At 38.9% G+C, this 17840-nt stretch overlaps 1 protein-coding gene and 1 long non-coding RNA gene across 2 annotated transcripts in view; one reads left to right on the forward strand and one right to left on the reverse strand.

Annotated features, from left to right (window-relative positions):
- Window positions 1–8867: 8867 nt before the first annotated feature.
- Window positions 8868–13653, reverse strand: fezf1 (FEZ family zinc finger 1). Its single transcript, XM_028812539.2, is given in 5 exon segments — window positions 8868–9438; window positions 10949–11081; window positions 11788–11922; window positions 12034–12246; window positions 12248–13653. Coding segments are annotated over 5 exon segments (1326 nt in total). The 5' UTR covers window positions 12833–13653; the 3' UTR covers window positions 8868–9178.
- A 1401-nt stretch (window positions 13654–15054) lies between these two features.
- The window catches only part of LOC127528813 (uncharacterized), a 97556-nt gene continuing 94770 nt past the window's right edge, over window positions 15055–17840 (forward strand). The window contains exons 1-2 of the long non-coding RNA XR_007935421.1: window positions 15055–15176; window positions 15406–15561. This is a non-coding gene — a long non-coding RNA (uncharacterized LOC127528813). The remainder of the gene's footprint in view (window positions 15177–15405; window positions 15562–17840) is intronic.

Here is a 17840-nt window from a genome sequence, read left to right on the forward strand (position 1 = left end):
ATGAACCACATTGTAATCAGTTCAGCTGAGAGTTATTAATATTTGTGCAAAGTACAATGGAACCCTTATGAATGCTCTTCACCACCTTGCTACCAGTCAGAGTGACCCTCAGTAGGCTAAGTAAAATCATGAACAAGCTTGGAACAGTCAAAAAGTAGGCGGTGTTTAAGAAAAAATAATAAAAGAATAAAAGTGATTTTGAGTGTGCATCTGTCTCTTGTTACAAGCCATGGAATAAACAGAATCGTCAAAACATAACTTTCTTAAAATGTAGCCTGAATCGTATGAGCTTTGATGAACTGGGGGAATTGGGATGGTCAGAACTTCACCCATAACACCTGCTGCAAGGAGAAAAAGGAGTGTATCCTTACCTCAAGACATTAGTACAAAGATTCTGTGACAGCCTTATTACTTCCAGATAATTTTTGCTGTCAAAAGCAAGCCTCAGAAACATGGAAGGCAGTTGTCCTAAATCAAAACTTTTGCTGCTTTAATGTGGATTGTAAACAGTAAGTTTAAAGGCTTTTGTTTTCACGTTGAACCCCAGTGTCCTTTACCTCCATTATAAAGCACAAGTACATGCTTGGTATTTTTTCATTTATAAGACATACTTCACATTAGAATACAATTTCATGTGGTACATTAATATATACCCTAATTGTGAGGAAAAAACTTAGACTTACAGAATGTATCATTATTGTAGAACAGAGGAAACAGCTGCCTGCCTGGACAGAGAAGCATATCAAGTTGGACTAGTTCTAACATGGCAGAGCAATTAGGAGGAATGAAAGAACAAACTGGATTGTAGTTAAATTATAACAGACCATCTTCAAGCCAAGTGAGCACCACCATGGAGATCCATTCTTTTGCATTCACTGCTGTACATTTTTGGTATCAATTCTGCTCTAAGAAAAGAGCTTTAATTTCTAATCTGCCCTACATACATTCACACACCTTGTGATTCATGTCTGATACCTAAATCTTCCATCCATCCATTGTCCAACCCGCTGAATCCGAACACAGGGTCACGGGGGTCTGCTGGAGCCAATCCCAGCCAACACAGGGCACAAGGCAGGAACCAATCCCGGGCAGGGTGCCAACCCACCGCAGGACACACACAAACACACCCACCCACACACCAAGCATACACTAGGGCCAATTTGGAATCGCCAATCCACCTAACCAGCATGTCTTTGAATGGTGGGAGGAAACCGGAGCACCCGGAGGAAACCCACGCAGACACGGGAAGAACATGCAAACTCCACGCAGGGAGGACCCAGGAAGCGAACCCAGGTCTCCCAACTGCGAGGCAGCAGCACTACTCACTGCGCCACCGTGCCGCTACCTAAATCTTGCAATCTGAAAATAAATTATGGACACAAACTAAGACTTTTCAAATGTGGCCCCAGTGTTAATACCATATAGTCCAATTGCAGTTCTTTCACACCAAGGGTTACTGGAATCTAAAACAAATTAAGGACTCATGACTGCAGCTGTAGCGAACATCCTCGTTTTTAACAAAGTAATCTGGACAATAATGTAAAAAAGCATGACGGACTGAATGGTCTACACTCATTTGTAAGTGTTTTTTGTTCTTTTAGTGTCCCAAACATTATGAAAATTCTTAATCATCTCATTTTTAACCAAGGACTCCTGATTTACAATAACTATGAACAGCTTCCAGATGATAAGATAATGAAGTAATCTCACCAATCCCATATGCATGAGGCCCTGTTGATCATTTCTGGCTGAGTTTTGCAATCCATTGCCTTTTATTGTCACAGCACAAAATCCCCTACCCTCTCATGTCATTGCACTTCTTTTTGGCTTAGTTAATCACTCTGCAGCGCTTAGGCCAGACATTTGCTCTCGGAAGCTCTTCTTGATCAACACAAAGTACACATTTCAAAGATTTTATGTTTTTCATATCCCTTATTTTCCAAAAACATGTTTAACTTAAAATCCATAGTCTATTGCCCAATTTCTTTAACAGACATTCCTTAGTTCAAGTTTATTGTCGTGTATATACAGTAGTGCAATCAAATTCTCACTTGCATGTGTCCTCAGACCAAAAATACAACACAAAAAAATACAGAAATAAATTAAAAGCATACATCGCATGCAACATCCATATACAATATATACAGTAGGTATTTGTGAGTTCATATGCATTTATTTATATATATAATATTTATTTATTTGTATGATTGATTACTCAATAACCTTACGACTTTGTTTGTGGAAACTGCTTCTGAATGAACAGGTGTGTGTGCAAATGTCCCAGTAGCGTTTGTCAGAAAAGAGGACAGAGAAAAGGGATTGTGCAGGATGGCTGAGGTCTTTACTCATCCTGTTTGCCTTTCTAAGGGAGCAAGTGCTGTATGTGTCCTGAACAGAAGGCCACGGAGTACTGGAATGTTCTGTGGTGCCTTCACCACCCTCTGCAGGGCTTTACATTCTTGATCAGATGCTGTACCAGATAGAATGCATTGTACACCTCTAGAAGTTTATGAAAATAAATGGAGAAATAAAAGCTGCCGTCAGAAGTCCGATGAGGCAAAGGTATTGATGAGCCTTTTTTGGCAACAGCCAAAATGTATTGTGCCCAAATAATGTAAAAAGGACTTCTAAATTAGTTAATGTCCACAAGGAATGGAATTTCTTGCCATTTACAAAACCTCTAGCAACCAATTTGATGTCATATTCAGTGACATCATTAAAATTTCAATGAGAGAATCTGTAGTCTCTGCTTAATCCAAAAGGACAGCAATGATCACTGTGCCAAACAAAGCAAAACTGGAATGTCTGGATGACTGAAAACTGGGGGCTCTCCCTCCAATCATAATGAAGTGCTTTGAGAAAATGGTGCTCAGACACATTAAACAGAATATTCCGGGTGATCATGATCACCTCCAGTATGCACAGATCTGTAACTAGAATAATCTACTTATATTTCTTTATTTTTGGAATCTTATTATAAACTGTGACTATTAGATGATCTGCTGTGGCAACCCCTAACGGGAGCAGCCGAAAGAAGAAGAAGATTATAAACTGTGAATATTCAGTTTATAAGTCCAGGAAAGTATTAACTTGTATGATAATTTTCTGTGACACTAATGATCATTATTTAATGTTTTTGCAATGTATTTGAAAAATGGCACGTCAAGACAACAGCAGATAACTAGTTACATCATAAGAGCGGGGAACTGTAATGGTTATCCAGCTTGGAAGGACTTCCCTGGCATCCAACTTTAAAAAAAAGTTTATGTACAAACTGAACATTTCAACAGGAAATAAAGGTAATGATTTTATAACCAGCTGTTCTCTACCTAACAAAAAACAAAACGAAACACAGGTAGGCTCAGAACTAATCTGATTAAGCATCATCTACTGCAGTCCAATGCCCAAACAAACTACTACTGTTATTCTGCAATCCTTTTTTGTTTAACATGACAAATGCAATGGGTATAAAACTCTTCTATTCTCTCAGATTGACTGTTTTAGTTCAGCATCCCCAGAACTACACTTTTATTTCATGATCCATGCGTTGCTTTCTTCTTTGAATTCACTTTTTCCACATCGAGTTACTAGAAACAAGCCCAGGTTGGCAACCAGTCTGGGTGAGACACCAGTTTGTCATCAAACAGACTTGCTAACACAAGGCAAGCGTGGAGTCATCAACTAACTAAAGCATATCATTGGAATTTGCAGCACTAGGAGTAAAACCATTCAGTTACACTGAAAACATGCAACATCCACGTGGGCAGAGACTGAGGCCGGGATGTGTGCCCAGGTCTTAGGAGGAAGCCATCTAAACGTATTGCACTGCCATTGACTAATACTGTTGACCAAGTGAACAAAGTCTTGAATTCTTTTTATGACTACACTTTCATTACCTTGAATTTCTAATTGATGACTACTCATATGTAACACACTCCATACTCACATTGTAGAGAGTGAGAATAGGAGAGCTGAACCCTTGTCTCACGCAATGATGTTTTTTAAGTAGTGCAGAAAATGACAAGCAGTGAAGCCATTAACATTAAATAAAAGTGTGTGTGTGTGTGTGTGTGTGTGTGTGTGTGTGTGTGTGTGTGTGTGTGTGTGTGTATGTTGCTTTCATTGATTTTACTTGTGAGCTGTATTCATCACATTTATGGATGTCATCCAACATCTTTAAAGTAACACTGTCAGGCTTCTTTTTTTATTTGCTAATTCTTGGATATACAATGCCAAGTCACGCGTTAGTTTGCTTTTAATTCCACTTGTTAGCCATCATAGATTTTGTGCTGATATTTCAGCAAACTTTTCTTCTCAGGAGAAATCAAAGTCAAACAACAAATGGGATAAATACCATTTAACTCAAGGTTTGTGCTGGTGAAGCCTTTTCTGCACTCTTAAAAAGTCATAACATAACATCTTTAGTTCTGTGTCAGTATAATCAGTGACCTTTATCCAATTCTCCTATGCCTCATTCGAGCCAGTTTTTAAAATAAAGGTCTGTGTGTCCAGTGGGAGAGTAGTGCAGTATGGAAGGAGCTTTCAGAATGAGCACAGTCTGCTCTCCTCCCTAGAGAACTCTGATGCGGTGCCCACCATGACACTTTGTCAACAAGAATTGCTAACTGACCGTGGCCTGCAAGGCCCAAGGCAATGTGTGCTTATCGGATCTATTTTGTGGGGATTGTTCACTAATAATATAGTTGTGCAACAATATTTCAAAATAAATCAGACACATTTCCAAATGTTTTCCAGCTTGTTGATAGATGAAATTACTTTGTTTATTCCATAATAATGAATATTTATGGAATATTTTAGGAGGTGTTAATCTCTGTTATGGACACTATGCACTGATGCTGACTGTTTTGTCATCAAAAAGAATATTCTCATAGCTGTAGGAATCATTTCATTGCACAAAAATTTCACAGTCTTAGGATGGGGGTGGATACAGCCCACTGAGAGAGGACCCAGGGAAGACCCCAAACACTAAAGCAGTGGGCTGGCTTGGGAATGACTATGAACTCCTAAGGATGAAAAATTATATACAAGAACCCTTACTAGGAAAATGAATCCAGGAGATGAGGAATATCCAATTATTATTATTATTACTATTTAAACTGTATGACTTATTAAAAGTTATTATTTTAGTGTTTCAGTTTCCAGCAATTAAAGAGTCAGTAGGACTATCAAAATAGCAGTCCATAGTAAACCACTATCGGGCAGCATTTCAAAAATTATAGATAAGTCTAGGGAGGCCATTAAGAAGAGTGTGTTACAATGTTGGGGACCACCCAATCACAAACCTGGAGACAGCACAGGATGACCTACACCTGCAATACTACCTTGGAACTCCAAGAGCCCTTCCTCCAGAAACTGCCTGCATTGAGCATCATGGGAAGTCAAACAGCCACAATATCAAATGTTATATGCAAATTATCTTGACATGCTTTTTTGTAACTGAACCGATTAAAGAGGTGTGGGTTCAATGAATTGACCCCTGTGTTGTTGTGGGCCTCTGTGTGTTCACCCGTTGATAGGCTGGTGCCCTGTCTAGGTGTTATTCCTGCCTTGCCTCAAATGTTTGTTGAGAGAAGCTACAGCTTCCCTGTAACCCTGCCCTGGACAAGTGTCTTAAGAAAATGGACCGATTAATGGATAGATGAGCGGCATTGTCATGTATTTCTTACGGCCCAGTGACGCGGAGATTCTTGTCTGGCGTTGTTTAGAATTCTCCCTCCCATATCCCAGAAGGTGGACGTTAGACGGTGAGAGTGTGCGGCGTGGAAGTGAGTATGACCAGTGATAGACTGGCCGACCTCTCTTTGTTTTTGTTTAAGTCTTTTTTATGCTCTCAGCTTCATGCTGCTGGAATGCTACTCTCCACATTGCACAGACTCTAGGTAGATGGCTGCAGTTGTTATGTTTATTATTTATTCAAAAATAACAGAAATTGGAAAAATAATAGAAAACGATACCTGCAAATCATTACACAAGCGTATGGAGCCTATCGATTACACTGCCTTTTCGGAATTAAAAACATCTCCATGTACTATTTTTATTAAATAAATACAATTCACGTCATTTATTTTTCCTAAACGCACGAAAGCACCAGTGTATAAAACTAGCCACAACAAATCATCGTTTAATCGTCTTTTTTGCACTGGGCAGCGTTGGGAGCGCTCACTGACTTCGTGTTCATTTACAAAAGGAAACGTGTTTGGGATTTGGAAGGAAAATCCAATAACCCGAATAAAATAAATAAATAAAATGAAATTAAACTTGCAGAGTCCACACTAGGGCACGACTTAATAACTGAAACCAGGAATTTAAAGTATCGACTAACAGAAAACTAAACCATACACATGACTGAGAACATTCTTAATACACGTTGCAAACAATAAAAGACATTTAAACAAACAAAAAAATGAAACTCGATTATGTTATTTTGTAATGTTCTGTGTTTCTGTATTCTAAAACTGGGGTAACAGGAGTCCCTACCATAGAATGTGTATATTATGTTTAAGATAGATAGATAGACCCGTGATATTAGAAATGAGCAAAGTTTCTTTCTTAAAGTCGATCTTCATAGTTTTATTTGGCCTTAGCATTCACACAGCAGACCCCCGTGACCCTGTGTTCGGATTCAGCGGGTTGGAAAATGGATGGATGGATTCATACAGTAAAAATTTAGTATTAATTAAACTTCACCATGTTTTTAATGCGCATTCTTGAATTTGATTTTTTTACTCGTGTTTGTACAAAGTATTCCTATTACAGAACATATTTTTATGTGAAATAATAAAACATATTTCAGTAGCTACCATAAATAAAACTGAAAGTATCTCCCCATGATCAAGAAATGTGAAATATTGTGTTAAAATATTCAGTGGTTGAACTGTGTATTCGCTTCGATTTCGATTCACAATATTTTCTTGACTAAACAATGTATAAACCAAGGTTTGTTACATTGAATACGCTCTTTATATTTCGCGGTGTAAACAATGAAGTGTGTTCTCTGAGCGAGTGCAGGTGCTGGACGTCGGGGACGTTCGGCGGGAAATGAGCCCACAACATGCCTGCACTTCGGGCAGCGAGGGTCTTCTCAGCAAAGCAGTGATTAAAGGAGCAGTTGCCGTGTCGAGTGGGCTGTAAAAAAAATCCACTTAAGCGTGTGAAGAATCCTGGAGTATTCAATTACAAGATATTTTTAAAATAAAATGGAAAGAAGGAAGAGGAAATCGTGATTAAAGGTAACGAGAATGTGACTGAAAAGTCGCTTTTCCACAAAGTGCACAGTTCTGTTTTGAAAGAATAGTTTGACCAGACACATCGTTGACTTTATTGATTCATTTTTTTTGGTTTTGACACATATATGGTTTAATCCTTTGTAGTATTTTTTTCTTGTATTTGAAATTAAAGGTGGGTATTAATTATCCTATTAACAAACCAAAAGCGACAGCAACTGGCAGCAACTTTTACTTTTTATTAAGGCATTAACGAAAGGAATAGTTAAAATTGTTTTAAATATTCGCTAGGGGGAGACATTTTTTTCTTCTTAACTCCTAATGAAAACACAGCAACTAATATGGCGCATAATTACTTCCCACATAATCAGTATCATCTTGCTGCATGGAAATACTGATCAGTTTTTAAAGAACCACAGCTATGCAGTTCTACGAACAAGTACAATCCCATATGATATGAAGTAATAAATGTACTTATCTATTAATTTTAATGGCGTGCCATTTAAATGCTCTGCAGATTTTTGGTGACAGGGATTCGTTTATCCGCCAAGTATTTCGGTTGTTCTGCATCTGCTACAGGTATGCATGTGTACCACTGAATCAGTGATTTAAGGACTCGTTAAAGCGTAAAAAAATCAACCTCAGTCAAAAAAAAGTAGGAAATTCTTTTAAGAAAGAAATAAAGAAAGAAAACATTTGCTAATTTCCTCTCTTTACTTTTTAGCTGATATTACTGTGGAAAGTAAACCGCACTTTAAAAATACACTTACTTATTTATATTCTAGTCACCTATGAAAATAAGAAGCTGGAAGGAAAATGGATATTTGTTTGACAAAGTATTAATTACAATTATACTTGTTCGTAAAAATGTGGTTGCTTTCAGAAATAATAGTAAATGTGCTTTATATAAAATTTAAAATGATCGTACATGTCTGAAACGTGGCTACCATACCCATATTAAAAAAACGGAACTAACTGGAAAATCTGTTTGTTATCAGCATAAAACGCCTTAAATACAGTGACTGTACTAACTCAATTTGTTGCACATTTGAATTGAAGGTGTATTTTTTAAAAGATGAATGGCGCAGAGTTCAACGTGCGCTATGGTCACTTTAAAAGGCAGCAAATGCCACCCCAGTCACCGGTGAGCTCAACGGCGCTTTTATAAATTCATCAGTTTAGCTAATAACTAGTAAATCTAAAAATGGTGAAACTTTATGCAGTGTATCTCTGTACGGTACAAATGGTAAGTGAACATTCGCCACTAAGTTGCTTTTACATTCTTTTTGTAGTGGGCAAATGGAGCCTCAAGTGCTTCGGGTAGAATGAAAATAAAAGAAAATAAAGATAAAACAATGAACACCAAAGTATCAGCTAATCTTACTTCTAATACCTTATCATATAAGAATGTCGGAGTCCCACTTGACGTAAAGACATGCAGGGTTTATTTTCATTACAACAATATTTTTTGTTTGCTTGTTTCTTTCTTAATGTGTTTATTTTTTTGCGCCAGAGGAACTAATACTCAAAGTGACCCCGCAGATACACTTGCATATATATAGTATATATTTATATATATATGTATTTATAAAAATAAAAAATAAAATAAATGAACAAATAATATTAATAATCATAATAATAATTAATAGTCAGGCATTTGAACATAACAAAGTCAGCACAACGGTGAATATAATTTTACATTATATTATTCCTAAATGTCGCAGCATTCCGTAAAGATACAAAGAGTTTGGAATAAATACAACACGGCTTCTCACATCCTTTACCCTGAGATGGAAAGAAGGATTCGCTCTTTCACAAAAAGGGGTTCTTACGTGTTCGGGTTAGGAGTCTATAGTCCACTATACAGCGTAACTGCACAAAAAGTTGCATGCAGGAGAAACGGGCCATCAGGGTCCTGGCGAACGGATGTGGATCTAATGCAGATTTCCCTTGGAAGAGTCCGTTGGCACGGGTTGTGCCAGTGGAGAGCCATCATGAAGTTTCCGAACGTGTTTCTTTAAATCAAAGTTCCTGCAGAAGCCTTTGCCGCAAGTGGGACAGGTGAACGGCTTCTTGTCGTTGTGGGTGTGCATATGGAAGGTCAGGTTGTAGATCTGATGGAAAGCCTTGTTACAGATATTGCACTTGAACTGCTTTTCTCCACTGTGGGTCAGCTTGTGGTTTTTGTAGTTGCCTGCGGAATTGAGACAAAATGGTAAATACTTGAGAATACTAAAACAGAACAACATACAGAGCCTGTAGCTAGAGAAAGGTGTTCTATCTTAAACAAAACGAAACACCAGCTCCTCAAAAGTGCACACCAGACGCGTTTTGAGTGGCCGTCCACACATCCCCAGATTGTTCGTTTAGTAAAACAACCGGACGCCACTTTATCTGTACACGTTAGCAACCTGCGCCCACTTAGAAAACACAAAGGCGTTCGTTACCCAACTCTTCTTTTCCAGTTGTTCAAGTTGTGAATAAACTCGTTTCATTTTATATCTGTCATACAACAAAATGTGACTATAGTCTCAGGGAAAAAAATAGCAGAAACGAAATAGTGTAGTGTGCCCATTTATTACAGGCGCTTCGGGGTTGAGAAAGATGTCATATTTACCTTTTGGGAAATATCGACTGAAGTCATAAACCGCATAAACGTGTAACCCATACAGAAAAGTGTGTAATGTACAATAAAAATCCACTCACATGCAAACGTTTTAAAACCGTACATCAGATAACCTGATCTAATTATTGAACTTATCAATCACTGCTGCATTTTCCTCAAATATTACATTATTATACATACAGGTATATTTTTAAACATCTATGTATACATACAGGTAGATATACATTAAAATATATACATATATACACACAGTATAAATATATACAGCATGTACTGTATATACAAACACACACAGTTATATATCATATAAAGTATATTTATTTTGTGCATATACTATATATTCATACCTTTTATACATTGGTATTTTCATGACTTAGATTGTTACTGGTTATTCTTAAAGTTCTTTAAACTGTATACTGCACCGTCATTTAAAAAATCAACCTTAACAGATCGATAGTAAAAGGCACTGTATAAAGATAGATAGATAGTAGAAGGCACTATACAATAGATAGTAGAAGGCACTATACAAAGACAGACAGATCGATAGATAGATAGTAAAAGGCACTATATAAAGATAGATAGGTCGATAGTGGAAGGCACTATATAAAGACAGATAGACAGATTGATAGAGATATAGTAAAAGGCACTATATAAAGATAGATAGATAGTAGAAGCCACTATACAAAGACAGATAGATCGATAGATAGATAGTAAAAGGCACTATATAAAGATAGATAGGTCGATAGTGGAAGGCACTATATAAAGACAGATAGACAGATTGATAGAGATATAGTAAAAGGCACTATATAAAGATAGATAGATAGTAGAAGCCACTATACAAAGACAGACAGATCGATAGATAGATAGATAGCTAGATAGTAAAAGGCACTATATAAAGATAGATAGGTAGGTCGATAGTAGAAGGCACTATATAAAGACAGATAGACAGATTGATAGATATACAGTAAAAGGCACTATATAAAGATAGATAGGTAGGTCGATAGCAGAAGGCACTATATAAAGACAGACAGATGGACGGACCGAAAGTGATGCCATTGCATTTTTGCCCGGTCCTCACCTTTTTGGTGAAAGCCTTTCCCGCAGAATTCACACACAAAGGGCTTGTATCCAGCGTGGATTCGTGTGTGTGTATTTAGCGTCGAGCTCCGGTTGAACGCTTTTCCACACTGGCTACACTTATGTGGTTTTTCCTGCAGGGAATAACAAGGAGAATGTCCCATAACGAATTTGTTTTCAAAAATGCTCTGATTTGATCACCATGCTATTGACAATAACAGCTCGAGTCTGATAAATGAAACGAAGCCCGGTCGACACTCGAACCCCAGAATGTCTTACTGGTTCAAAACTCATTTTTTATCATCATATTTTTGCAGCCTTCATTTGTGTTTTTAATTATCCATTGGGACGTTGAAATTCAAATCCCATTAATCAAAGAACAAAGCAAACGTGCAAAAGCTAATTTTGAACCAATTATTCATTTATTTTAAAATCTCTATGAAAATGTCACCTGGAATTTACAAAAATACGAGTCTAAAATAAGCACACAATTGCTTGATGTGTTCTTTTGGTTCTCCATTCTACTTTTTGATCGCTCTAAACGCCTGACAGGATTGTTTTTTTTAATCGATCACTTTTAAAATGCATATATAAAAAATGCTGCATTTTTCATCATTAAAAAAACTGCTCTTTAATGTCAGTCGTTGTGCTGTGGTCTAATAATCTTTGAGGGGTCAGTTTCATGAATATAGGAGCCTTTACATATTTTGCATACACTTTAGCACCGGCATGAAATGAAATCTGGTGCTGCTCGAGCACGGCCCCTGTGCCCCTGTCGTTCGCCTCCGTCTTCCCGCACTTAGCTTCTCCTCTTTCTCTTGCACCCGCGGCCGCTCTTACCTGCGTATGTATGATCTTATGACGGCACAGTGTGCTGGCCTGCCGGAAGCCTTTCCCGCACACTTTGCAAACGAACGGTCTGGCTCCTGTGTGCACTGGCATATGACGGGTTAAATTGTAATGCGCGTTGAATACCTGCAGCAAGAGGGGGAAAAGGGACACATGAAAAATGGGCGCACAAAGACACCGAGGGGGCAAACGTACAGGGAAAGCGTGCGTGTGTGCGTGCGTGCAAACACCACTTGCCTTGCCGCAAACTTCGCAGGTGAAAACTTTGGGCTTGCTGTTGGGCGAGCTGCTGCTAAGTTTCGAGGAGTTCTTAAACAAATTTTCCGAGAGTATCTGCGCGCTCTCCTTCATGTAGTGTTGCAGCTGAGACTGGGACATGTCTTTGAAGGAAAGTCCAGACTGATAGCGTTCCACCGAGGGAACGAGCAGTTTGTTTTTTTCCGATAAAAAAAGCCTTCTGGTGCGGGTTGAGCGGCGAGTTCAGGAGGTACGAAGCCATCGGGTGAAGGTTGAGAATACTTGCCGGAGGCGAGCAGGGGTTGTCTCCGCAGTTCAGGTAGCACAAAGTTCCCATGGCGTGAAATGAAGCCTGGTTGACTACCCGCGGTCGGAAAAGCTTATATTGCCCAATCTGAGGGCTCCCGTTAGCTACTTCACCTTTGTAGTTGAAGCCGATGCTTAGCAAGTCGCTGGCGTGGTGAGGTGCGTTGTCTAAATGGATTTTCCTCGGTTCCGACACGGACAGGTTGAGTTTGTGACCGGCGTCGTATGCCAGGGGCACGAAGGGTAGCACGCAAGGAAGCGCCGCGGAGCTGACGTGCACAGCATGCTTGGCGTCGGCCTTGTTGACGGTCGCTTGAAATAAATTCGGAAGAGGAATGGACTTTGGTTCCGGGGTCCTCGCCATTATCCTTTCGATCGAGAAGGCGAGCGGTTTGGAAGTGCTGATCATATTGTCATCTGCTGCTGCCAAGCTGTCCCTCAACGTCGATGTCTCAAAGATAGTCGATTCCGTATTGTAGAGGGCACTGTCCATTTCTTAAATTCCGCTTCTATAGGCTGGCGTGTCTCTGCTTGGGGTTTTTAGGACTCCGCTTCTCTTTTTCAGTGACCTGCAAGAAAGGACATCATCTGCGGGGAAGCCTGGGCCGATGCCAGCGCATCACAGTTCACTTAGCGTTGCGTTGACTCCGGACAATCAACACTTATTTCTAGCAGGACTGCTCAATAAAACGTGTTGTGTCAATAACGCAGCAAAGATCTCGCCAATCGTTACCTTCCAAGAGGAGAAGGTAAACTAGATAATTGCTCAATTCACTTCCATCAGTCAACAGAGAAACTTTTTTTCCCTTTTTTTTCACTTGACTACAGCTATTATTGGTGACTGAGGCTCACCCGCCCAGGAAAGGAGGAGGCGCTCCCTCTTTATTTGCAATCGCCTTATTCAGCCGTAAAGCCTTTCACAAATCTGAGATCAATTTTCCCGACGGCTTTAAGTGACATCATTGTAAATCACAGAAGAGAGTGACAAACCAGAAAGCGATGGCCATAAAGGTTAATGTCAGTTAACATTTGACACACGAATAGTTTCCCACCTGTCAACAGAAGATAGACGTTTTTAATTTTTAAAGCGTCTTTCCTTTGACTGCACAAGTTGCGCGTAAAGCATAACGTTCAAAGCGCTCGACCTGAACCATCCTTTTCGCCGAGCCTCAAACTTGTTTTGCAGATCATAAACCTTTCGTCACCGAACTCGTTGTTATTCCCCGAAAATTGCATTGAGAAATGGCAATCGTTACTTGATAGCCGTTTTTCTCCTCTTATTTATCGTTTGGGCAGAGCAGTTTGTGATTATGTATCTCTGATCATTCGCAGCGGCCTGACTTTTTACATTTGGTTTTAGCATTTGAGGTCGTTTTCAGGGACCAGCAAGCTGCACGGGATAAGTGGTTGCTTTTACGGAAAGTTCGATATAATTTGATAATGCGTCTATGATAGGAATATTAATCTGCAGTCAATAGCGGTCGTGAAGATGTAGCTTTAGTTCTGTTTGAAAAAGAAAAAAAATACAATTCTTATTTTAATATATAGAGAACATCTGTGGGCAACACGAGACAATTCTTTGTAAACAGTACTCGATCGTTATTTTATTTTTGTGTAATACATTCGATTCTTAATTGTTATTTTATTATTGCAGGGTCTCATGTTGAGGCAATTTAAAATGTGATATTTTAGTGTAATACGTTAGATTTAATAATTGTTATTTTATTATTGCAGAGTCTTATGTTGAGGCAATTTAAAATATTTCAAATACCAGGCGGAAAAGCTATTTTATTTAATGTTACGGCTCTTGTATTTGTAGACAATATGAAATAATTTTCCCAACAGAAAATAAACACCATTAGTGATCTTCTTACACCAAAGTTCTGAAAAATGTTCTCGAGTTGTTTTTTTTTAAACCCAACATACACTTAATTAAAATATACGCTTAACTAATTTGATGAAGTTTAGTGCCGGACTTTTATTGTAGGCCTACTCTTTAGGGCTTTAAACACTGACGTTTCATATGACTTTCTTCTTGACAGAATATTAATAATTAAGAAGATTCGGGTTCATTTTTTTCTTTTTACATTTAAAATAAACACATTTCCTTGAGTTTCAAAAATTCTATACTGCAGGGGTATTTCTTTTTATTTGTATATTACATAAAGTTTCCGACAAAATTCCCTGTGCAGTTATTTCATTTATACTCGTTAGGAAACACACTGAAGGTATAAATTCACTTTTTTTTACATGAGTGAATTGCTTCATTTTATTTTTCAAATGAAGTGGTTGGTACAAATGTAGGATTATTCCAGCTTTTTTAACCGTTGGGTATTTTTGATTCTTTTTAACATTTGAGAAAAATCACAAGAGTTATTTGAATTACAATTGTTTAAACAATGTAGGTCAGTGCTTGCATGATTGTATTAAAGTAGGATGCCATGCTTTGACAGGAGCGGATTGAGCTATTTAAAAAAACTCTGGGGTTGCAGTTAATCTTTGAAAAGATCACACTTATCATAACCGGAATGCCACGGAGTTGAGAACAGAGCTTGCCATTCCTTACATCGCTCATGTTTAAAGAGACTTCTTCGGCGGCAGTCATCCTGCTTGTCGTTTTCTGTTGTTAGCAAGAGACCTGCAATAGAACGTTGCCCTAATGACTGTGTGAATTTAGCGGAGGTCCTTACCTTGCTGGTAGGAGCCGCACTTACTGGTGCCGTGTATTAACGTCAGGTAGCGCTGTTAGACGCTCGATCGTTATTGTCAGTCAACACGTACGTAGCGGCAGCCCTCGCACGCTGACATGTGAGCACACCGGAGCCGCAGACAGTCAGGTAAGACGCACGTCCACAGAACGCCTAGCCGCGCCGTTTGCTGACACTTTGCTTAACCTTTAAATTAGGCTCATTAAGGCGGTTGGATTTCATAGTCTGAAGCACGTCTGCCGTTGCCTTTGCAAAGAGCACTAATCATTGAAATAACAAGTCGTCGAGTTTTATAGATAATGAGCTTTTCTTCGTTTTCCATCTTCATGTGCACTGATTGATGTGTTCGTTGTTGCAGGGAAATGTTTAGGTCCTTGTGCCTGGAAACTGTCAGCAGCGGCCTCTTGTTTTGTGTACACGGACGGTAAACAGCACACAAACGGACGAGAAGTCTTTAAGACACACGAGGACACTCAGCAAACGCTGGCTGAACGCTATAGTCTCATCCGAGCAGGTAAAGAGATTGCTTAACATGTGTCTGTGTGTCAGTAGGTGTTATCAGCACTTTCATTTCGATGCTGATGGCGATTATAATAACAATACCGTTTTGTGGGAATTGAAGTGGAATTGAAAAGAGCGCTAAGCAATGCTCAAGAAACGGGTCCCCAACTTTTTTTTTCTTAATTGAAAGCCTCAGTAACCAGAGAGCCCACCCCCACCTTTCCTTTTCAGTTCCTTTTATTTCGCAGCTACATTTAGGAGAAACTTGGCATCACCAACGTTAAGTGAATTAATCGCACTGAGCGTTTTTATTCTATTTTCGAAATACTACATGGCTGTGCTTTTACATAAATACAAAAAAAAGTAATTAATAAATCAATCCATAATAAAGAAAACAGTGTTAAACGCCTTTGCCATGTAATTTGTTTTAAAATGATATGATGCAGCTACATTGTATAGTTACAAATTATTTCTGCTATCGGATATAACTGTAGACATAGAAGGGAAAAGAGTGTAATGCAGGTGTACTTAACGATTTTGACGTCAATCAAATCCACACTCTGACCTTCCTCCTCCAAATCTAAATCTCAGATACTGAAGTATGATAAGAATGCAAGGAAACGACAAACAAGCAGGCTTTTCGAACGGTGTTCTTGCGTGTTTTTAATACTGATGCTCGGATTGCACCGGCACACTCAGCACGGATTCGTTTCCAAGGTCGGCGATGAGTTGTCATCGATCCGGCAGACCAAACGAACAGAACGTGTCACATCCACAGGCGACTCGGACCGCGTGGAACTGAGCCGTTGGCGGCCAAAGTGTCAAGTGTGGGAGGTGGGATGTGACAAACTCAAGGCTGCAGCTCTGCTTGTTCTTATAGCCGAGAATTTCTACGAGTGCCCCCAGTAGCCCCAAATGAGTCTCTTAATGAGAGGGGCGGAGTATTTAAGCAAGATCTAGTGAATGATATTTGGACTTGGGGGTTCGGGGGTGAGGGGGGGCACATCAGCAGCGAGGAACGGACAGAAGCACAACTACTGCGTGATTAGTTACTCAAGTCATAAAAACATTAACAATACTAAGAGCAGTTGTACAACTGCCAATAGTAGTACAGTAATTTTACAATACTTATTCTAGGTAATATAACAACAAATAGTAATTTAAATAATGTTTTATACACATCAATCCATTTTCTAAACCAGCTTGTATTGCACGAATGATGATAATGAAAACAACTTTTAAATCCTTAACCGCTACCTTGTTAAATCATTCAGCATACCGATTTTAAAAATATTCGTCTAATACCTTCACTAACAATATGTATAACTGTGTTGTAGATCCGCCATTAAAGTATCATCTCTCTATCTAAACCCTCGTGTTTTAAAGGAGTCGACACCTATACGAAGGAGCCTGTAATACGTTATTCCTACTGCCACACGTTAATAAACTTAAAATGTAGTTACCATTGGTGATCATTCGTCTTCTTTACTGTTATTTCGCCTTATTGTAATCTCATATGATTTCAAATCAAATATCAACTGGTCACCAATGCCGGAATAACTACGTTTACTATGCCATTTGAGCAAATGCAGCTCTTAAGAAACCAAATCGAGTTCCAGATTCTTCGTTATTTTTTCGATTAGTGGATCCCCAAAGTTGTGTTATTACAATTTTAATATCAGGACCCCCTTCCCAAGAGCGTAACGTTCCTCCAAGTGCACTCACGTGGGCTGCCTAACTTTTCAAACCGTGTAATGTCAGATCAAAGAAAATTAATTAATTAGGCTTTCGAAAAAATGTCGCGTTAATTATGAGATTAGGCGACTAATTATGAATTAGTTACACGATAAACAGAGACAGGCTTCTATACACTGTTATTAACTCTTCGTTGGCCTGGCTGAGCGAAGCGCATCGCTGTGTACATTCGAGCATACTGTACATATGTGGCTATTTCGGTATGTATTTATTTATTCGTTTATTTACTTAGTACAGAGCAGGCAAAGCAGCAATATTTCTAGCTCATCGTAAAATAAAGTCTGCCGTAAAACTGGAGTGCGGGGGAGTGACTCGTAACAGATGGGGGGTGGGGGGTCGTCAAACACCGTAATTGCGACGTTTTTTGACTGGCGAGATTTATCCGTTGACCTTACCTTCTGGACAGACAGCCCCTCAAATCGGCTTTGTAGAACAGTTAATTTCAGTATTAGAGTGTCAGCTTCTTTGTAACCATAACCAGAAATTTGTTGAAAACAGGCCCTGTCCCATCCGCTGCGGCTTTTCACAATAGTTTTT

The sequence above is a fragment of the Erpetoichthys calabaricus genome, chromosome 1 (genome assembly GCF_900747795.2).
Source record: "Erpetoichthys calabaricus chromosome 1, fErpCal1.3, whole genome shotgun sequence".
Lineage (NCBI taxonomy): Eukaryota > Metazoa > Chordata > Cladistia > Polypteriformes > Polypteridae > Erpetoichthys > Erpetoichthys calabaricus.